Genomic DNA, 23,274 nt, shown 5'->3' on the forward strand with positions numbered 1-23,274 from the left:
TAAAAGGCTACTTAAGTAGGTGGCCCATGAGTGCTGCAGGCCACCATTTAATTAACAGGCCCTGGGTACATATAGTGCCCCTCCACTAGGGACTTAAAAGTAAAACATGTGCCAAATGTGTGTAAGCCAATTTCACCATTTTTAAAGGATGGAGCACAAGTATTCTAGTATTGGTTAGCAATAGTAAAGTGCTCAGAGTTCTAAAAGCATGGGTTCAGAAAAAAGAAGGGGTGAAGGCTAAACGTTTGGGGGTGGCTCTACAGAGAGAGCTTAGTCCAACATCAGTGCATTAAACATATATGCAGTAATGCGTAGGCTTTATTGTGCATCAGTAATGTCTAAAAAATGACATCACAATTGTGAAATCAATCAGATTTCCATACAACATTTTACGTCTTCTGCACCTTCCTCCAGAAGATGACGCTCTTCTGGCTCTCATGTTAGGACGTGTTTGCAACGAGGACATTATAGGAAGTGCCAAAAATTTTGTTTTGTCCAGCTCAACTTTCAGGTATGCAATGTATATGGAGCCAGCTTTTTGACCACACTGTTCCTTTCTATCTGGTGCTGAAGATTTGGCACAAGGCGCATAGGTTGTTGATTTCCCAGATTTGGGCAAATGTGTTAATATTGATTTTGGAGGTACTTTTTAACTGCCACCCATTAGTAGTCTGCTTTTAGCTTTGAAATTGAATGATTGACTATAAAAAACTATCACTCGACATAGCAGGGGTTAGATATATTGGTGTAAGCAAGACTTCTTCTGCAAAAGTGACTCATTTAAGTAGACATTTGGGGTTTTACTGTTGTGTATGGGAGAATGTTTACAGTTTTAGAGCTGAGGTTCCACAACCGCTTAGATTCGCTGTGCTTTTAGTTGAAAATTATCTTAATCTGGGCACTGTTTTATTTGCCAGCTATCCCAGCACGCCTTCATGCTGCGGACAATGGTTTGCTTTTCTCATTCCATTTCTTACTAGATTTCTTAAGGACCTGTTGAATACCCATCTAGGCCCACCCCGCCTCAAATGTCACATGAATTTGGTTTTGACTTTTTTAATTCGCTCTTCTTCCAAGGGAATGCTTTGATGTCCTTTGAAGTTTCTAACATGGAGGATGATTTTTCTAGTAGTCTTCACGTCTAAGATGATAACTTGTGAGTCCTTTCTGCTTTTGTGTTCAAAAGACCTAATTACTCTCAGTGAAACAGACTTTTATTCCTAAAATGGTACCAGATTTTAATTTTTCCAAAGGGATATCACACACCTCTTTGTAATCCTCTTCTACATACTCATAAAGAGGAGGCAGGGTTGCACAAGCTAGCTCCTAAGTCTTCAGCTTTTAGGTTGAAGGGTACTATCTGTTTTAAATACTGTTATGAATTAAGAGGTAAGACATTTCCTGAAGGACTTCATTCTCATTCATTGATGGGTATGGAAGTTACATCCTCCTTACCCATGGGAATGCTAATGCTTTTGACCTTTGAAATAGACTTCCTTGGCCATTGTGCATTGCTTTATGGAACACTGCTGTTTATATGATCTGGTGAGCTTTTGTTTCCATTTCGTCTGAGGAGTTTTTCCATGTTTCCTGGTGTAGAGCCTGGTAAGGTTACTCAACTTCCTACTTTAGATTTGCTGTAGTTTAAAATCAAAGAAGGAATATGCAGAAGACAAAATCTGTCAGAATAACAAGTTTTACCTTTTATTAACACTCATTCTGATTGATATAATGGCTCCTACTGAATGTTTACATCCTCCCACCACCCTGCAGGAGGTTAGATTGGAATATTTAAAATTGGTCTGTGGGTATGTCACTATTCTTCCTCTGCTTGAACAGTTAACCACTACAGGGCATGGAAGATGTGGGTTAGTACTAGCATCATTACCACTGTGACTAGGTCTATTTACTTCTGACATCAATTCTTAAGGCAGGAATTCTTACACAGAAGTAGAATGTAACCACTAGTTAACCTCACCTTTTTGTGGCAAGTACAAGGTGCGTTCAGGTGGCAAACCATGACTAAATATGATGGAGAGGGTTGGGAGGGTCACCAGGGAGAATGGCTTGTTGGAGAGAGTGATGCAAATGTTCATTTGAATGATCTAATCATGGATACTGGTGGTGCACACTCAAACCTCTTTCAGCTCTTCCTATGCAAGCATGACAACAAGGGACATTTATTGTGGCAGAACAGATTTGCATTGTGCATGTCCATGCCAGAGGAGCGGAGCTCTGCAACCAAAGCGAGGAAGCTGCACTGTATCTCCGTACCCCACACAGTGTGTGCCGGGAAAGCGGTGCCAGCGCCGGGGAGTGGAGGAGTGTGGTCGGGAGCCTCGCTGGGGCCCTTTCGGCTGTTTCGGTGAAACATGTCAGTCACCCTAAGCCCCCAAACTCTGAACCCAAAAAGCACTACACAGCTGCCCAAGAAGTCTGGACTGACCTGCCGGTGGGACCTCCTTCCCTTCCCTCCCCTCCCCTCACCCGCTCCCACCTCGGCTGGACCTAATGCTCTGGGCCCTGGGCCCTGGCCCAAGGAGGAGCCAGGAGGGTCTAACAACAAGTTAGGGGGTGCGAAATCCCCTCCATTCTATTCACCTGACTCCCCCTCTCCCTGCTGCCTGACACCAAGACCGGGAAGGTCTGAGGCCCCAGGCAGAGCAGAAGGAGGGTGGAGAGGGGGGCTGCCTGGTGCGTGTTGAAGAGCGGTGCTGCAGGCTATGCCCCCTGGCCAGGTTGAGCCCATTGGTCTGCGGAAGCGGGCCAACCAGGTTCCAGTGCAGCATGCGGCCCAGGTGTGCTCCCCTGCTCCCCCCACACTTGTTGGTTGTGTAGAAGTAACCACCGGAGATAGCTCCCCGCCCTACAACCCACACACTACATACAACAAGACGTGCTCATGCCCCTTCCCCACTTTTGCAGCCATCAAACACGTTAGGGAGAGGCGAGGCAGCACCCTACGGATCACCGTCAAGACACAAGGAGAGAGGCTTCCGTTTTAAAGGGGGAGATAACTGCAAATTTACGAACTAACCTAACATGCCTGCCTAAGGGGGTCCACAAGGCACCTACAGCCAAACCCACAGGACTGTTCAGATGAGAAACCATGCAGTGTGCAGCAACCTTGGAGAGGCAAATTGAAATTGAGCAGCAAGCTAAATGTGCATGATACCAAGACATGCCTAGACAGGTGCCAAGGCCTTGGTACCTGAGCGCTCTACCTAAAGCTACCTCAACCATGCAGGGGGCCTTGATCTGCTGGGGACCGTGGCACATCCACACTGCATCCACAATTACCTCTGAAACATGCCAAGGAGGGTGATTACTCTAGGGGAAGAAAAAGAACATGCTCCTGTCCGAAACTAGGATACCTTAGTGGAATAATCCCAATAACTGAGCTGCCTTTGATCTCACTAGATCTGTCGGCAACACCACCGATGAGGATAGAGGTGGGTAACGCACGGCTTGAGCGAGTAGTGTCTCCTCCTTTCTTCACTCGCCCACCCCACCCCATAGCTCAGCTCACTGCAGGAACTTAACTACCACCCATTTCCACCATATACCATAAATATGAAGGTGGCGGCTAAATAGAGGTGGAAGATCCTCAAAGGGATAATACACATCCAGATGCCCCAAAACAAGAGGGGCTCTTCAAAAAACTGATTGTATTAAGGTCTTGCATCAGGCCCAGTGGTATCATCTCAGCCAGTTATCTGATTTTTTGTTTTTACAACGTTCTCCAGTTTACCCACCATTTGAACTTTCCTATGTGCAGGACAACCTGCTAAGGTCCAATAATGCCTCCCTGATGGCAGCCACAAACACCCTGACATGGCAATCACAAAAACATAACATACAGATAGAAACCTTACAAATAATTGGTCTCACCATGGCAGACATGGCCAAAAAATAGAGGAATCATCAAGGTCAACAAAAAAGAGAGGACAACACCAGGCTTCTTATGCCCTGACATCATGGATAAGTTGTCCCGCTCCCATCTGTACTTGCCACTATGGTCACAGAATTGAAAGTCATAAATAACAAGTGCTTTGGTCCACACAACCCAGGGGCAACCACAGGAGCTCACTTAAGACTGATAAAGGGCTCATGCAGTTGGAGGTTCATCAAAAACCCCAAACAACTGCACAAAGTGAGACCGCCGAGGAGGTGTTGACCCAAAACGCTCCACACAGTTCCACCAACTATTCAAGAGAGGAGCCCAATGCAGATAGTGTAGTGCTGGACAGCACTGAGGGGGGGGGGTTATTTCCCCCCACATTACCACAACGGTATCGCGTATCCGGAGAGTGAAGGGACGATTAACGAAACACAAGAAACAAATGTAAAAAACAGACAGTGAAAATGGGCTCTCTGAACGCCCACCACAAAGTTGCAGTAAGAAAAGTCCAATCACCAGCAAATGTCTGACCGACCAAACCCCTATATCCAGTATTAGAAATAGGACTGAGACACTCTGGCTTGCCAAAGGAAGCCACTGCTGACTCTAAGTCTACAAATAAGTTAGCGCAGGCCTTCCAGTGTCAGGCGAGCGTCAACAATGCAGTGCTTCCCAGAGAAACACCACCTCTACATAGGCAGGTCAGGCGCCCCGGAGCGCACTGGCATGACAAGCATGCAAGACATTTAAGGCAGGGAAGCCCTCACCCAGGTAGTACACCCCGTGGCATGGGCATTAGCATTGGATTGATGCTGAACAGCCCTCCTGCCACACTGCCAGGCACATACCCGATCAGCACACCCTAGGTGAAGCCCAGCCTAAACCAGGCCCCTGAACATACAGGTACCATGACTCCAGTAATCAGTAAGGAAAACAAAGGAGGGAGTCCAGCAGACTAATAGAGGCCCTGCGGTTGGAGAAATATTGATGTGGGAGGAGTACTGAGGTTCCAGGGTCACAGAACAAGCAACAACAGAAATATCTGATGATCCCAGAACACCAGCCCTCCAAGAAGATATGCAGGTGAATCGCTCAGACTGTTACCATCTCAACCACTTTGAACAGGGGGTGATCATGAAATATGTTCAATAGCAAGTCATAATGTTACAGGAGGGGGCTGCCCCAAAAAAATTATATGTACCCCACAGTGTACATTTAGAGGCAACACAGAAATCCTCAGTGGAACCAGTATGTTAAAACTTGTGCAGTATATTCCATCATTTTTGTGTATCACCAGTGAAGATATAACATGGGTACAGTTTAATGACATTGACCCGGACACAGGGAGAGGGTCAACCATCGTAACATGGTGTGATGCCAGCACGTCTGTAAAGGTGTTCAAAGAAAAGGGTTAGTTCATGAACTAGGCGATCCTAGTACGGATGATGGAGAAAGAAAAATACCCACTTTTCCTATGACATAAGCCTAAAAATTTGCCATTAAGGGCATTTTAAAGAAGACAAAGAGGACAGAAATCCCTCATGGCTTTACAAGCTCAATATTCAGTGTCAGTTAGACAGCCATGGTGGAGCCCGATAAGTAAATACCACTCGGAGCAGAACACCCAACCATACACCGACAACAGGGGCTGGGTTGCTGCAAACCTTGCCTAGAGGAACCTGTGTGGTTCTAGCATAACTCATATGAAGAACCATGGTGGGTCGAGCCATAATAAAACCCTCAACAAATAGTGACCTGGAATGAGGCCGGAATGACAAAGAACTTATGGATTGAGGCCGCTCTTGCATTTCTAGCTGAAGCGGATATTGTCTGCCTACAAGAGACATGGACATTCACACCTACCCTGCTATCTGGATATGCCAAATTGCATAAACCGGCCAAAAAAAATACAGAACTGGCATCCTAGTAAAACTAGATCAGTTGATTGGCCATGCAAAAAAACTAATAACCATGCACCCGGGCTTGGAAATAATTTTACTGGGAGATTTCAACATGCTCCATTTGGGATAGGATGGCTCAAGCACCATGGAGCTCAGTGAAACAACTCTGAGATTTAACACCTTCCTGCAGATGTGTAACATTGAATCAGCACATACTACAGTAAAAAAGAACAAACCTTCAACTAACTATCCACCCTCTTAAAATAATTTAACTACAATTGACTGTGTCTTCCTGAACCAGGGCTAAGTGGACCCATCACCAATTACGAAGTGAATCAATGAATTGAGAGTGAACTTGCTGACTTGCCTGGATATATCAGCTAGAACTCTTGATCCCCTTTGTAGATTGGGAACTACCAATGGCAAGGAGCTCTATAAACTCCTGCAGAGGATTCAATGGTCAACCAAATCCTTAAGGAAATTTGAGAGATGGAAGGGAAACTGAGGAGGCTTGGCTGACGGGTAAAACAAGACATCATGATCAAGGGCTGCTCCGGGTTTATCCCGAAATCATATGCACTCCTACAAGGGAATCCTCCAGCTACAGTCAAAAGGGAGGTAATCCGTACGCTGGGCTCAACTCTAGAGATAAAAAAAAAAGCACGCAGAATTTAAGAGCGAAACAGAGGGCACACAGGAAACTGAAAACTAGCAGCTCAAAGGAGCATCTAATGATGACAGCCAAGAAACAACAAAAACACCTTGTATGGGAGCATAAGAGAAAAGCACAAGAGGTCAAATGGGTTAAGATCTTTGACTTGATTGCAGCCAGTAAACTCCAACAATTTTAGCAGTATCTTAAACACCTTATGTCATGGGAACTTCAACAGAGGGAACTCAGTGCCAGCAGGAAAATGGATTGCACACATCAGAGCCCTTTGTACTGAGCCCCATGACTAACCCCTCCTAAACAAACTAGATCCCAGAAGGAAGGTTGAGTGTACCAATGTTGATATGACAGCGGCATCAATGGACTACGATCTTGTGGTCAGCAGGGTCTTGAAGAGGATCTGAAAGGACTGCGCTCATGGCTCCAACAGCCTACTAGGGTCATTTTTTAGAGAAGACACGAAGTTTTCGGCCTTAGTGCTCACCCACTGTATGCTGAATGCAGATCCCTTGAAGACATTCTGGATTCATGGAGGAGCTCTCTACTGCAGCCCATTTTTAGGAAGGGCAATAATACTGATCTCAAAAAGTATTGTTTAATAGCACAGCTGGACATTGAAGGCTGAGCCTACACCTCTATATTACTGCAGGAGCTAGTAAACTGGCCTTCTACCGAGGGGCTGATACCCTTTTATCAAACAGGGCTTTGGGCTGGTGGATCAACATTGAATAAAATTGTTGCCCTCTCGTATCAAGCCCATCAAGGGGTAATCCATACATCTCTTCCTGTATTTGCCTGTTTCACTGACTACAATGCAGCCTTTGATGCATTATTCCAGAACATCCTCTGGCAGGAGTTAGAGAGGTGGAACATCTGCCCTAAATTTCTGCGTGCCATTATGTCCCTTCACAATAGGACTTTGGTAAAAGTCAAGCTTACAGGGGATGCAGCAACAACTAAACTTGCCACTAATTGAGGGTTAATACAAGGTTGTTTGCTGGCCCTATTTCTATTCAACCTGTACATGGCTGACCTGGGCCCGGCTTTATCTGGTGCAAACTTAGCTATGCCAGGGTTTGGAATTTTGGAGTTTTTAAAATTTACCTCCTGCAATACACAGATGATCTTGTCCTTTTGTAGCACATGAAAGTCAGCTTCCAAAAGGCCCTCAACGCCCTTAATATACATAACAAAAAGAACAAACTTACAGTTGATGCAAGCAAAACAATTTTTTTTATTTTCAGATGTTATCAGAAACAAAGGGCCACAAGCTGGCGTCTGGGGTCACAAGGGCCTGCGTACGTACAAAACTACAGTTATCTGGAAGATGGACACTGTACTTACAAAAGATGACAACCAAAGGGAGGACGGCTACATATGTACTTTGCAAATTAAACTACACCCTCAACAGCCCAACTGCTAAGGCTATAAGGAGGGTGTTTCAGGCCAAACTGCTTCTCTTGGTCAGTTATGCTCAGCAGGCGTTCCCCACAATGTTGGAGGCCAATCTTGAAAGCTCCAATGCCTCATCAATCAAAAACCGGATTACTCAAATAAATCAGACCGGCAAGCCTCATCTCCATCAGGCCCTGGAAAAACGCTCCCTAAATCAGATAGTATGGGCAAGACTGGTGCCACTCCCAATTAGAGAACTGAAGCCGGACTGGAAAAACTATTGAATGCATCACATGCTGCAGACTGCACGATTACAGAAGGGATTCACTGGCTCACATATTACTTTGATGCCTGGCTCTTCATCACACCCGCACCGTATTCAGGCCAATATTTTTACACCAGGGCACTTGATCAGCCAAATAGGCTGTACACCTCTCAGATCCCTGGAAACTTTGGCGAATATGGGCAAGTTTGAGAAATATATACATCAGGCTCGGACACTGACGAAGGACAAATTGCAGAAAAAAAAACAACTACCGACCAATACCCAGCCCCTTAATATGGAGCAGATGATCGTTCAACAGACCCAGTCTTAACCCTTAACATTGGTTACTCTAGGAGAGCTATCTGAAGTTATCAGCTAACGTGACTGTAATCGTTTAGGCACTGCCATCCCGTCTGTTACACTAAGAACAAAAAATATATTGCTTTTATCTGTCAGCACTAATTAATTGATGTTAACAATACTCTTTGCACTTTACTTCATACCTGGTCCCTATAAGCTGGGGGTTTAAACTAAACTCATTTGCTAATCTGTAACTAGAAACATTTATGCTCTTGAGCGATCCCGTTTCTTACATGGAAAAATGTATTGCCTTTTATTGCTTTTATGTATTAACCAATTTTAATATTTGTTTTCACTTTATCATGTCTTTATCTTGAACTGCACAGACTTGTAATGATTTTAAGTAATCATATAATAAATTATTCATTCATTTATACTGATACACTCCTATTGATTTCTTGGAATCCTTGATGTACAGCTGTGATTTGAAAACCAAAGACTGTACTTTCCCGAAGTACCGGATCAATTAGGTATTTTTTGATGAACAGATCCCCTGTTTTCTGCAGAAACAAAGCAATCATTATCAGCACATTGAGACAATAGTCCTCCCCAAAAGTTCCCCGTAATCTTGCTCCATATGACATAATTCACCACACACCTGTTTTATTCTTTCTCAGTGTTTCAACCAACTCTCGAAATTCTCTAAACAGATGTGTCATCCATCAAATAATTTGTAACCTTCAGTCAGGCTACTCTTATTCCATTCAGACTGCTAGGAATACACATTCAGTACTGAGACCTCACCTAAGTTTGTTAACAGAGATGATAAACACTCTCCTTCTGGACTACCCCATGTTTGAATTTCAGATACTAGGATTTCTATTCAGAAATAGTGAACATTCTCATTATTTCACATTAGCAAACTTTGATAATCTTTCCGTATTTTAATGTATTTCTCCAGAAAATGTTCAGTTCTGAAAAGGTTTCTCTTTTCAGTTTGATTGCTTTAGGAATGCTCACAAGTGTGAATATTATAGATGATCCACCATTCATTCAAAATGTAGTTGAGTCAAGATTCAATGCTTTTTTTATTTTTTTTATTTTTAATAAACATAATTGATATTTGGAAGCCCTCTTGTAGTATGACTCCTGGTCACGAAGAACCACAATAACGAACAGTGACTGATAGGTGAAGGTCTCTCTTTTTTTTTTTTCCCCTTCAAGACTCACCAAGATGGTGGCCTCCAGCACCGCGGTGTGATCCGCACATTGTGATGGGCGGGAATGAGGCAAGACTTAATTAAGCCTCCTTTCCAAGTAACAAAGTGAATTAAACTAAATGTGTTTCTTTTGCAAACTACCCAGTAGTCCTTAGTAGACTTAAGGACTACTGAGACACAATGAGCTGTTTAAGTACAAAGCACCGTCTGAACAACAGGATGCATTACCTTGTGATTGATAGGGGGCCAAAGACCAACGACCTGCTGAGGATGAGTCCTGACAGTGTGCGACTCCAGTCCAACTCTGTGTTTCCTATTGACCTTAAGTTGCTGGGAAAAAATAAATTATTGGTCCATTCTGATGTTTGGGGAAAGGTTCAAAGAATAAATCTATAGAAGCAGGCCTAACCCTTAGGATTAATTCTACTGGAGGTAAGTAACCTGTTCTTCCTTTTATTGATTTCCTTAGTACTCATTTTATATATCTTGGAAAGATAAGACAGCATAGATTTGATGAAATCTAAACATGTGACCATGGGCTCAAACACACATCCCTTCAGTGAATGCATTAGCCCAATAACCATTATCCCCCCTCAGTGTAATGATTTTAACACATTAAATATTCTGTACAGAAATATGTTTTTTTACTGCTGCTGTAAGAAACCAAGGTGGAGTGTCGACATTGTGGGTATAATAACTTTATAAGTTACTCGACCTGAGGTCTTGTGGAGATTTTTTTTAAAACATTTTTTATAGTCTGCATTTGGTGGCAGTAGAGATCCAAGCTTTATACAATGTTGTGCTTAAGCTTGGTCCTCAGTACAATTCTTGCAAAGTGTTAGAATGAAAGGACACCATATTTGCAAATGTGTAACTTTATATGATAATAGAATTGTCAACTAGTGTGGTTTGTTTGTATGTGCTACTTTTTCTGTGATCTCGATTGGCTGCCAGTAAAATCTCAAACTCTGTGTAATCTTGCCTAATGTCATGTAAAGCTCTTCATCTGCCCTGGTTTATGGGGTACTGTGCTTTGAATATGGAACTCCCTGCCATGTTCTTAACAAGTACATTGAGCATCAAAGACTTTCTTAGACCGTTCTATGCACATACTCCACTTAACTATGCTTTCTTCTTTCTCCTCTTATTTGTACTTTATTACTTTATCTAGTTCTTCAGTGGCTGGATAAAACTTTTCCACTAATACATAAATATTAAAATAAGGTGTTTTTTGTTGTTGTTTTTTTTAACTGCTTCTCACCTTTTCCTATTGCAGTGTTCCGAATTTGTTCTGTTCAGGATGTATAAATGAAAGTTATAGCTTGTTCTATTTTATGAAGTCCAGGACTGTCAGTTGGTCTTTGCCGTCTAAAAGTCTGGCTTTACCAGGGGCCCTTTGATTTAATATCAACCTTTTGAAGAACCTCTTGCCCGATTTATATGTTGGCAGTAAGCATACTCCACCATATTATAAATCTCGCCCTTAGTCTCTGTAACTTTATCTTTGGACCCTTCTGTGCAGAGGACAACCAACTTGCATTCAATAGTCTTAACCACATAAACACAGGTGTTTTCAGCCAGTGGAAATTGAGAAGAAACTGGTAGTTTCTAAAGCCAAATAGAGAATCTTTTTTTACCTATTAGTAGTATATGATCATTAATCCAAATGGTCAGAGTGAAAGTGGTTTTATTTGTGACTCAATCAAGTGAAAGTTTCTGATGGAAATTTTACAGTGGGAAGGATTTCCAGTCGTACTTGTAACAACAATGGAATACGATTTGTATTGCTATATATAGAAAAAAAAACTTAAAGGAAGAATTCCGTGACCCTAGACAAATGAGTTAATTTACGGATTGTATCATATATTGAATTATAGAGTAGAGATAGTGGTAATAATGAAGTTGATTGAAGGAACTGGTTGTATGAAAGGTTCCAAGTGTACAGATTGATAAAACATAGTTGTCTGGGGTATTAAAATGTAAAGTTTTGAGGTGAAGGAAGTCAATAAAATGAGCCCAGATATTAATATTGTTAATCATAGCAACACATTAACAATAAACCACTTGGGATCCACTTGCCCATTACTCTCTACATGGTTCAGTCCAGAGCCTATATAAAATCTTAAGCATTTGATGTTTGTTGCATATTTCACAAACCTTTAACTCTGGTGTTGCATTCACATTGTTATACTTGCTCCTGTGTGAGATATTGTCTCAGTGGGACCCATATGCTTTCAGGGAGTGCTGCAGTGAGATGTAGGGGTATGACTGTTCCAGTTGTAATCAGGTTGGTTTAGATGGGCTAAGAGAACAACAGTGGATGTTTTAAAGAGAGGACCAAGAGTTGCATTACTTCAAAGTAAATCTTAGCATGTAGTGGTTGCAGGAAATGTGGCATACAATGTGAATGTCACTATGGCAGACTGGATTATAGAGAGATTACCAAGAATAGCAGAGAAAGGATTGTCAGAGCCAAGTAAAAGTTAAACTATTCCTTGTATCTAAACCACAATGGGAACGTGTTCAGTTTACGGAGGTTAGGGGTAGTTTGGAATAGAGATGCAAGTAGGTTACTTATCGTTGGTGATGGACATAATTAAGCATAGAAAGCTAAAGGAGTGGTGGAAGTTGAAGGGGATAGTGTGTTAAGATAAGACCTAAGGAGATTTTTTAATTATTTAATGCAAGTGGTTGTTTTATAAAATGTGCGTCTCTAAATCTATAACCTTGCCTTAACGATATGTTCCTAGATCTGTTAAGAACGTTCAAAAGAACTACCGTATTTTCCGGCGTATAAGACGACTTTTTAACCCCTGAAAATCTCCTCAAAAGTCAGGGGTCCTCTTATACGCCGGTATACGGTGTGCTGAAACTTCAGGGACAGGCACCCTGTAGCTGAGCCACCGTGCGTTGCATTTGGAAATCGATTCCAAGCGTATGATGGGTTCCGCATCCCACAAGATTCAGCTACTTGTGGACACAGAGCTGATTGGTCAACCGTGAGTTGAGCTGTTCTTACCGTGTGCCGCAATCCTTGCTGGCAGTTGTCTGGACAGGCACGTATTCCTGCATGTGCTCCAGGCTATTCCACTTGCACTGTTTTATGTTTACATGTTTGATGACAAACAGCCTTCTGTTTATAAGTGACAGTTTTCCTACTAAGTACCTGCATGTCATAAGCATTTGAATTAAAATTACCATGTTAAAATCAAATATGATGTTTTTAAATTTTTATTTGGTGTGCGTTGGAAGAGGGGTAGTCTTATACAGTGAATATAGCCCAAACCCTATATTTTAACAGGAAAAGTAGGGGGTCATCTTATACGCCCAGTCGTCTTATACGCCGGAAAATATGGTATGTTATTCAGTCTCCTGTATTCCATACCTGGCTGGCTGGGCTGGGGGGAAGATTCAATTATATCAAGTGAATAAACAATATGTTGAAGAAATCCTCATCTGCATTTTCATCAATGGGTATTTGTTTGTGTTGTTCAATGACAAACCTCCCATTCTGACACCCATGTAAAATAAAAAAAGTTTTGAAAAATCCAAACAAACTAAATGTGCTTAACATTGAAAGCAATATTTTAAACAAAGCAAAAAGTAAAAATATTCTTGGTTGTGCAGATTTTTTTTATGCCACTTAACTTTTAGCATTGACACTCATTTTAATATATCTAATTGTTTAATGTGTCTTAACATGAGGACTGTGAACACAGAAGTACATTTTCCATGGCTGATAACATTTGTAGCTGCATTCAGATTATAGTAATATTATTGTCTTCTAAGGCCATGTCAATGACTGGTATACTTTAGAATTTGAAACTAAATCACAATTTTCTTGAGGTTTTCAACACTTGTAAGGGTAAAAAGGAAAACTATGGTTTTATTTTCAGCTTTCAAAAACAAAAAACTAAAAGCAGAAATTAATTTCGTTGAGAATTGCACAACAGGTATGTATGGAAGGGCAGGTATTCGGAGCAGGGACACAGTAGTCAGGGGTGGGTGGAACTTGTGGAGTTACGTAAACACTCTGCGAACTGGCGGGAATTGCCACTTCACGCTGCTCATGATGATTTTAGCGGTGGGAGCTAATGTGAACAGCACCACACCGAGCACCAGAGAAGACTGCTGCTTGAGTTGATTTTGCTGCTCTACTCGATTTTTCACTTGAGCAGCAGCTTTCTTACTGCAAATGGTTGTGCCTGCCTGTGACTGTTTGCGGTGAGAAAATTTTGCCTGGTGCCCTCTTTGCACCCAAAAATTGCGCTAGAGGACATCAATTTTCTTTTTCAGCATCAGCTTTCTCACTGCGAATGGTTGCACCTGGCTGTGGCTGTTATCAAGGGGAAAATCATGCCAGGTGCCCTCCTATCGACAAAAAGGGGACGCCAATTCCTGCTCGCCATCTTACTGCTGGCGAGCTGCATGCAAGAAAAAACTCTGCCATGTGGCCATTGGTGGAGTTTGGCTGGAACTTTGGCCTGAACTTCACGGACTCCGCCTGCGGAGCAAAATTTGTCACCTACCTCTAATAGTAAAATTACTTTTCAGAACCTTAAAGCAGTGCAACGTTAAGAAAACAATTTACTTTTCCACATTTGTTCGTTATACTTCATGAAATACTGTATACAATAGCGAACACGTTTATTTGCAGCGCTTTTAAAAATATGATTCATTTTCTAGCATTTGCAAAGGATTTTTTTTTTTTTTTACATTTCAAGATTTTACATACATATTATTACAAATGTGATTATTTTTCCACTGATTCGTCTTCTCTGTTTGATAGCCGTATTCATGGACTCTGACCATCTTTAGTACTCTAAAAATACAAAATGCTACTTAATCCTTTTTTTTCCTCTTCGCACCAAATATTTAGCAGCTTGAGGGTCTTACAAAGTTGTGATAGACTGTGGACACTAATGAAAAGCTTTAGCCACTTGAGAGATAATGCTAAACCCCCAAATATAAAAAATAAAATTCAGCAGTGTGTAATCATGAGGTGTGACAAAAGTAATTCTATGTATTCTTAAAAAAGATGGTAGAATTGCTGATGCATACACGATAGCCTAATGTTAGACTCTAACAAAAGGAATTCTTAACCCCTTGAATGCGGGCATCGGCCACTGGCCGACACCCGCACTACCTCCCTGGTGCGGGTCACGACCAGTGGGCGACACCAGGCAGGGGGTTAATAAATCCTCGGTGCGTTTAATTTTTTTGTTCCCCGGGAGACACAGAAGCTCTTCCATGTCTCCCCCTGTCCCCCACCCGCCCCTTTGTGAAGTCAGCGCGCCACGCTGACGTCACTTCGTGGATTTCCCCATCGGAGCAGGAAGCGGAAAACAGCCACAAACAGCCTTCCCCACGTTCGGGAAGGCCTCGTAAGAAAGGGGAGAGTCTTTCCCCTTTCTTACGAGGCCTTCCTGAAAGTGTTTCCTGGCCCCCGATCGCAGCACAGCTGCGATCGGGGGCCAGGAAACACCACTAGACATCAGGGATTTCCCAGGGGCATATTTTGTAAAAAAAAAAAAAAAAATGGACAAGGGGTCGCCCGTGGGGGCAATATATTTTTTTGGCCCCCAAGACAACCATACAACACCAAAAAAATATATAGTTCTATCTATCTATCTATCTATCTATCTATCTATCTATCTATCTATCTATCTATCTTTCTATCTATATATATATATATAGAGAGAGAGATCTATCTATAGATATATCTATGTAGATATATATATATATATCACTTTTGTCAATACATGTGTGGTTTCCCTGGGGGTTGCGATCAGCCCCCAGGAAAACCAGACCCATATATATATATATATATATATATATATATATATATATATATATATATATATATATATTTGCCACCAGTTGTCTTGCATTTGCAGCTTGCGTCTTCAAAGCAATGCACATATTTCAACTGACGCTTTTCAACTGTAGCTTTTAGGCAGCAATAAAAAGTCAAGTAAGTATTGTGATTATGTTTCTGCTACAAGGGTCAGACTTGTCTATTGGCAGTTTTAGTGCCATAAAGAAGCACAGAAGGTTTATATGCCTACTGCAAAGAGCAAATTTGTATTTTATGTAAATAGCTGAGTACATTAGTAAAGTCAGCCATTACCTGCGCTATAATACAAATGAAATGTATGTGCGGGTTGGAGGGCGGCTATGGAGAGATGAAGGGCACTTTTGCTGGGTGGTAATGAGGGAATCCGAGGAGGAGGGAGTGGGAGCACCAATAATGATTGTTGGACTGAGCGCAGGAGGTGCTAAAGACTGTGACGAATGGTATGTGACAAGGTGTTTTTTGAGTGTCTTGAAAGAACGTGCTGATTGAGGGAAGAAGCGCAGGTAAGGTGACCTCTACTGTTGCACGTATCTCACCCACACACCATCGATTTTGTGACTGTCTACGTAGGCTAGTGTTTTAGAGCAACAGTTTAGCCAATAGCAGAGATGGCATCTTGATGGATGGCTGCTGCCGTCACTCGGGTTATAGAGGAGAGCTCTGACATGGGATCAGAGACTGAGACTTCAGATACTGAGACAGCATCTTAGGGATAGGACAATGGCGCAGACTCTGGTAGTGATTTTTCAGTCGAAGGAGTCCCATTCGATAACTCCTCTTCCAGTAAATTATGAGGGAGGTGATGAGGACAGTCCTGCTGTCCCTTCGCAAGCAGTCTGTGCAACGGGGTAATAGTGGGTTAGCACAACCCAGAGAGCAGGTGAATGCGGCGGCAAGCAGAGAGAGAGAGTGCTCTCTTGGGAGCTCCCCAATTTAGTTCAGCCCCAAATTCCACTGCCCAAATCGTATTGTGGAGACATCAAAATTATCTATCGCAAAACAAACTGGTTTTGTAAGGCAGGCACCTGTGTTTTTGGTCCTGGGTTCAGCGGCCACATAGAGAAACACACTAAACCCAAACATTTCTGGAAACTAGACATTCAGGGGAGTCCACAGAGGTGTGACTTGTGTGGATTCCCCAAAATTTCTTACCCAGAATACCCTGCAAAGCTGAAATGTTGAATAAAAACTCTGTTTTTCTCTCATTTCTGTCACACAAACTACAGGAATATGCTGGGATCCACAAAATTCCTACCACCCAGTGATTCCTCACATGTCCTGATAAAAACACTACCCCACTTGAGTGCCTACATCTAGTGCATGCATCAGGAATGGATCACCCCAGGGTCAACAGCTGCCTCATGTAAAGACCAACATTGACCGTTGTGTGATCTATTCCTGTCGCGGGCACCAGGCCTACCCACACAAGTGAGGTACCATTTTTATTGGGAGACTTGGAACGCTGGGTGGAAGGAAATTTGTGGCTCCTCTCAGATTCCAGAACTTTCTGTCACCGAAATGTGAGCAACATGTGTTTTTTTAGCCAAATTCTGAGGTTTGCAAAGGATTCTGGGTGACAGAACCTGGTCAGAGCCCCACAAGTCACCCCACCTTGGATTCCCCTAGGTCTCTAGTTTTCAAAAATGCACAGGTTTGGTAGGTTTCCCTAGGTGCCGGCTGAGCTAGAGGCCAAAATCTACAGGTAGGCACTCTGCAAAAAACACCTCTGTTTTCTGTCAAAAAATGGGATGTGTCCACGTTGTGTTTTGGGACATTTCCTGTCGCGGGCGCTAGGCCTACCCACACAAGTGAGGTATCAATTTTATCGGGAGACTTGGGGGAACGCTGGGTGGAAAGAAATTTGTGGCTCCTCTCAGATTCCAGAACTTTCTGTCACCAAAATGTGAGGAAAATGTTATTTTGTTTTTTTTTTAGCCAAATATTGAGGTTTGCAAATGATTCTGGGTAACAGAACCTGGTCAGAGCACCACAAGTCACCTCATCTTGGATTCCCCTAGGTGTCTAGTTTTCAAAAATGGCAAGGTTTGCTAGGTTTCCCTAGGTGCCGGATGAGCTAGAGGCCAAAATCTACAGCTAGGCACTTTGCAAAAAACACGTCAGATTTCAATGTAAAAATGTGATGTGTCCATGTTGCGTTTCCTGTCGTGAGCATTAGGCCTACCCACGCAAGTGAGGTACCATTTTTATCTGGAGACTTAGGGGAACACAGAATAGCAAAACAAGTGTTATTGCCCCTTGTCTTTCTCTAAATTTTTTCCTTCCAAATGTAAGACAGTGTGTAAAAAAGATGTCTATTTGAGAAATGGCCTGTAATTCACATGCTAGTATGGGCACCCCAGAATTCAGAGATGTGCAAATAACCACTGCTTCTCAACACCTTATCTTATGCCCATTTTGGAAATACAAAGGTTTGCTTGATACCTATTTTACACTCTTTATATTTCAGCAAATGAATTGCTGTATACCTGGTATAGAATGAAAACCCATTGCAAGGTGAAGCTCATTTATTGGCTGTGGGTACCTAGGGATCTTGATGAACCTACAAGCCCTATATATCCTCGCAACCGGAAGAGTCCAGCACACGTAACGGTATATTGCTTTAAAAAATCTGACATTGCAGGAAAAAGTTACAGAGTAAAACGTGGAGAAAAATGGCTGTTTTTTTCAGCTCACTTTCAATATTTTTTTATTTCAGCTGTTATTTTCTGTAGGAAAACCTTGTAGGATCTACACAAATGACCCCTTGCTGAATTCAGAATTTTGTCTACTTTTCAGAAATGTTTAGCTTTCCGGGATCCAGCATTGGTTTCACACCCATTCGTGTCACTAACTGGAAGGAGGGTGAAAGCACCAAAAATAGTAAAAATGGGGTATGTCCCAGTAAAATGCCAAAATTGTTTTGAAAAATGTGGTTTTCTGATTCAAGTCTGCCCGTTCCTGAAAGGTGGGAAGATGGTGATTTTAGCACCAGAAACCCTTTGTTGATGCCATTTTCAGGGGAAAAAACCACAAGCCTTCTTCGGCAGCCCTTTTTTCAAATTTTTTTATTTTTTTTTAAAAAGGAAATTTTCACTGTATTTTGGCTAATTTATTGGTCTCCTCAGGGGGAAACCACAAACTCTGGGTACCATTAGAATCCCTAGGATGTTGGAAAAAAAGGACGCAAATTTGGCGTGGATAGCTTATGTGGACAAAAAGTTATGAAGGCCTAAGCGTGAACTACCCCAAATAACCAAAAAAGGGCTCAGCACTTGGGGAGGGGGGGGGGGGAAGGCCCAGCAGCTAAGAGGTTAAACAAGTTAGAAACGATAATATTTATGCATTCATTACATGTGCTCCATTTACTTGTGTGATGATTCCCACAATAAAATCCAACACAGAGCTGTTAGGAATTTGTCAGGTGCGATAGTTATTGCCTGTTGCATTTATTGCCCACAAAATGGGGCATAACATGTCCTATGATTTTACAGCCATTTTCTCCTTCTGAATTTGGCAGGTTCAATGCTGAAATTTATCTGGGGGAATAATGTAGGGGTGGGGTACAAAGAATTTTGTTGCCGACTTCCTAATTGAGTTTCTTTGTGATTCGCAATTAGGAAGTCTAAAACACTGCTGTACTAATGTGTCTCAGACTCGATTCCCAGTAGACCGCAAATGGACCTACCTCATTAATTTTCATGTGGTACGTCGTAATTTGTGATCTATTGGGAATGGCCTGCAATCACAAGAAGGATGGCCTGCTGGGGTCAGCAGACCACCATGCCTGTGATTGCTTTTTAAATAAAGCTATATTTTTTTTAATGCAGTCGTTTTTCTTCAAGGAAAATGGGACACATTTCACAAACAAAAATGAAAAGTAGGCAGTGGTCTCTGGAAAATGTTTGCACCCACATTCTCAAAGGAGTTAGGTCCCTTGGGGACTCCTTCCCATTTGCGAATGGGTCACCACCAACTTGAAGTTGGTGGTAAACTGTGACTGTTATGCAACCGCATTCCTGTCGCAAAACATTCATACATCCCCCTACGAGTCACTATTAGGAAGGGACACCCTTAACACACCCCTTCCTAAAGCCAAATTGCAGACCTATTTTGTGATTCGGTAATTAGTTACCGAATCACAAAATAGGGTTTATGCATACCTAATGGTTTTTAGCAGTTGCAAACGGCCCAATTGTACATGTGGGCAATAGTTTCTTATCCCTCCCCATATTTACTTGGTGCAATAAAATACCGACAGCTCATAATTTGGATATATGCATGAACCAATGCTGCAGCATATGGGAATTTAGAAGAGCCTTAGATTGAATATTTGGACCAAGAGTGAAATAATTACACCTGTCACAACATTTTGGAACATAAAGCCATGTAAAGTGATATATAAGTGCAACATTATCTCTTTGTCTCTTTCATTTATGAATCATAAAGAAACACTTGAAAATGAGATTTGGGACATACACTTTGAGAGTGAGGAGGATAAAATCATTGTCAAGAAGCAATTGAGTATTATATTGGGGACTGCTTAACAACTAGAAAAGGAAGCATAGTTTCTGCGTTACCCATAGACACCATTTGCTGTTTTTTATTGTTGCTGTCTCAGTGCTTGGCTTCTGACGAACACTTCTGTACTATGACAGCGTGTAAAGGCGATTCCTAAGGTGAGCCGTGATTTTAAACAGACTATATAAATTGCAGCACCAGTACTTTTTTTAATGTAAAAAAGAAATGGAATGTGCCAACCCTAATAATTATTTTGTTTCAGACTTAATTACCCCCACCTTAGTTATAACTTTGAGAAATGAACAGTTGTAAGTAACCCTGCCTTTGTTTTTTTCATTTTTATTTCTCTGAACTGCTAGAGGAGGACACATTTCAGGAGAAAGAACTAATCCCATGCAAAAATTGTGGAAGGACTTTCTTTCCAGCTACGCTGGTAAGTGAAAAGGGTCTCATGCCCAGGCATGCTTTATAATAAGTGCTCGAAAGTAACGTATCCTATTTACTGCTTGGGCACTCACTATGCACCACAAAATGCAGCTCCGTTGTGTTACAGTGAGCCTTTTAGTCACGCTGAAGCTGTAATACCAATTATAATTTTAGGTATAACCTATGTGTCATTTCTAGGTCCATTTCAGGGCATTCCTTTATAAGCAAGCTCTTCATGCATAATCATTGTTTCCTCCTGTAGCATGGCAACTTTGGGTACAGATGCCCTCCTTCAGAAGGTGCTGAAAGTTTTAAATTCCAAATGTTCCATTTGTAATTTTTTTAATTCAGTTAAACTTTTCCTTTGTTGTCAATACAAAGGCCCTCATTTTGCCTCTAATTTTTAGTCACATTCTTTCAGTTTTGTTGGCATTTATTTTCTATCATCATCATCCATGGAAAGATGGGATAATCCAAGATCGTACGTTTCAGACACTATTTTCTGCACCGGCATGTTACAAGCAAGTATACGCACTCTGCAGGATGATTTTGTTTGCCTCTTAGTCATGACACTTGCTTTGCATATTACTCCTTCGTCTTCATGTGCCCTTCCTTAAATCATATAATAATGTATATACGTGACCAGGAATAAGGTTGTATTTAGACACACTATTGCATGTATTCATCTTTCTATTTTCAATGCAGAAAAAACATGTACCCATTTGTCAAAAAGCAGCTGTAAAGAAGAGAAAGACATTTGATTCCAGCAGGCAACGAGCAGAGGGGACGGATATTCCAACTGTAAAGCCACTAAAGCCAAGGGTAGGTGTATGTTAGCACTCATGTAAAATTTGGGAATTTGACTATTATCTTTTCCAGTGGCACAGTGTGCAAGTTAAAGTTCCTTTAAGCACTACTACAGTGCAAGAGAGTCCTGATTGTTCTATGTTTCTTACTAATTTCCACAACCTTTTTTGAACTCTAATCCAAGTGTTGTTGGGAGTTTCTTTTTAATTATTTTTTATGTTTTGAGGAGCATGGTTGTAAAATCTTTGAAAATGTGGATGACTTTTTTCAAGCAGGAGTAAAAGATATATATATATATATCTTTTACTCCTGCTATATATATATATATATATATATATATATATGTGTATATGTATATATATATATATATATACTCCGAACACTATAACTAGTTACATCCACACATTTTAAATCCATTATTGCTTAAACCTCTATGTTGATGTCCGAGGGAGTTAATCTTAGCACCTTTTCAATGAGGTAGCTTACCTTTTTTCGGGTGATTTTACTAGATGTTAGGGTTCTTGAAAGGTGCTGAGAGAATTCATTCTGAGTGTGGTTTGCAGTGTTCTGTCCAAAGATTATTAATAAGGTAAATAAAATGATTTTCAAATCTGTGTTTTAAATCATGCAACTCCTCTTCCATAGAGGTGTTTTTGTGAGCTGGAAGGCAACATATTTTGTACGCTCTTGTGACCACACACCATTTAAAAGGGACATATAGGTTTTTTTTCCAGTATAAGAATGATGCAGTTTTATTAACATCACAACTTTGCAGATGCCCTAAGCAAAGAAAGTCATGATGATCGTCCCCCAGTCAGTGGGGCTGAAGAAACTATAAACTCACCTGTGAAAGCATCATCTCAGCCAGCTGATGTTTGTAAGACTATGATGTGTAAACTAAGCCCATTGCCACAAAGCTGATGTAGGAATGTAAACCCTAAAAGTGCTTCCATCACTTGCAGAGTGAAGCATATGTTAAGCCAGGCATTTTAGGCAACTGCAGGTCACAATCAATCAATCAAACCGAATTTATAGAGCACACTTCTCACCAGTGAGGTATCGAAGTGCTGGGAGTTGTTGCGTGGGGCCTCAGTCAAACAGCCAGGTCTTGAGGCTCCTTCTGAATTCCTGGATGATGGGAGCTGTTCTTCAGTGAACAGGGAGGCTGTTCCAGGATTTTGCTGTGAGGTTGGAGAAGGAACGGCCTCCCTAGTTGATGCAGAGGTGTGGGTAGAATGGCGGGGGTGGGGTTTGTGCATCTGTCTCTGTCAGTCACACATATCTGGTGAAGTGGTGGAAGCCCAGGTGGAGGTTAAGGCAGGCAGGTCCTTGGTTGTGCAGGGCTTTATAGGTGTTTGTCAGCAGCTTGAATTGGCATCGTTTGTATACGGTAAGCCAGTGGAAGTTCCTTAGATGGGGGGAGGTGTTGGTCTTTCTTGGAAGGTCCAAGCTGATTCAGGCTGCTGAGTTGTGAATGATTTGAAGTCTGTTCGTGAGGTGTGTTATGAATCTGGCTTAGAAAACGTTGCCATAGTTTACGGGGCTGGTGAAAAGGGCCTGTGTGACGGTTCGTCTGGTGGCAATAGGGAGCCGTTTGAGGATCTTATGAAGCATGTGCAGGATGAGGAAGAAGGTGGAGTAGACTGCTTTGATCTCATTCTTAATGCTGAGTTTGTTATCAGTGATGACTTCTGGGCATGGTTCGTAGGGCATTGAGGGCATCATAGGTCGGCGGGCCACCAGGAGTCATCCCAAGGTGAGGTGGTGTTTCCGAATAGCAAGACTTCTGTTTTGTTGGTTTTGAGTTTGAGGCAGTTGTCCTTCATCCGTTCAGCAATGCTGTTCAAGCAGAGGTGGAGGTTGACCTTCACATTGTAGGGACCTTTGGATAGCGAGAGGATGAGCTTGTGTCGTCTGCCTAGGAGATGTTTAGTCCATAGTTTCTGATTATGTCAGCCAAGGGCGTCATGTAGGTGTTGAAGAGTGATGAACCCTGAGGGGTGCCGCCGATGAT

General features: G+C 41.9%; 1 protein-coding gene across 4 annotated transcripts in view; it reads left to right on the forward strand.

Moving 5' to 3' along the window:
* ZC2HC1A (zinc finger C2HC-type containing 1A) overlaps window positions 1-23,274 on the forward strand; it is a 234,617-nt gene that overhangs the window by 52,402 nt on the left and 158,941 nt on the right. For all 4 annotated transcript variants that reach the window (XM_069220395.1, XM_069220393.1, XM_069220392.1 and 1 more), the window contains 2 exons: window positions 20,387-20,460; window positions 21,159-21,275. In XM_069220395.1, the coding sequence (XP_069076496.1) occupies window positions 20,387-20,460; window positions 21,159-21,275 (191 nt within the window). The remainder of the gene's footprint in view (window positions 1-20,386; window positions 20,461-21,158; window positions 21,276-23,274) is intronic.

The sequence above is a fragment of the Pleurodeles waltl genome, chromosome 2_2, assembly GCF_031143425.1.
Source record: "Pleurodeles waltl isolate 20211129_DDA chromosome 2_2, aPleWal1.hap1.20221129, whole genome shotgun sequence".
Lineage (NCBI taxonomy): Eukaryota > Metazoa > Chordata > Amphibia > Caudata > Salamandridae > Pleurodeles > Pleurodeles waltl.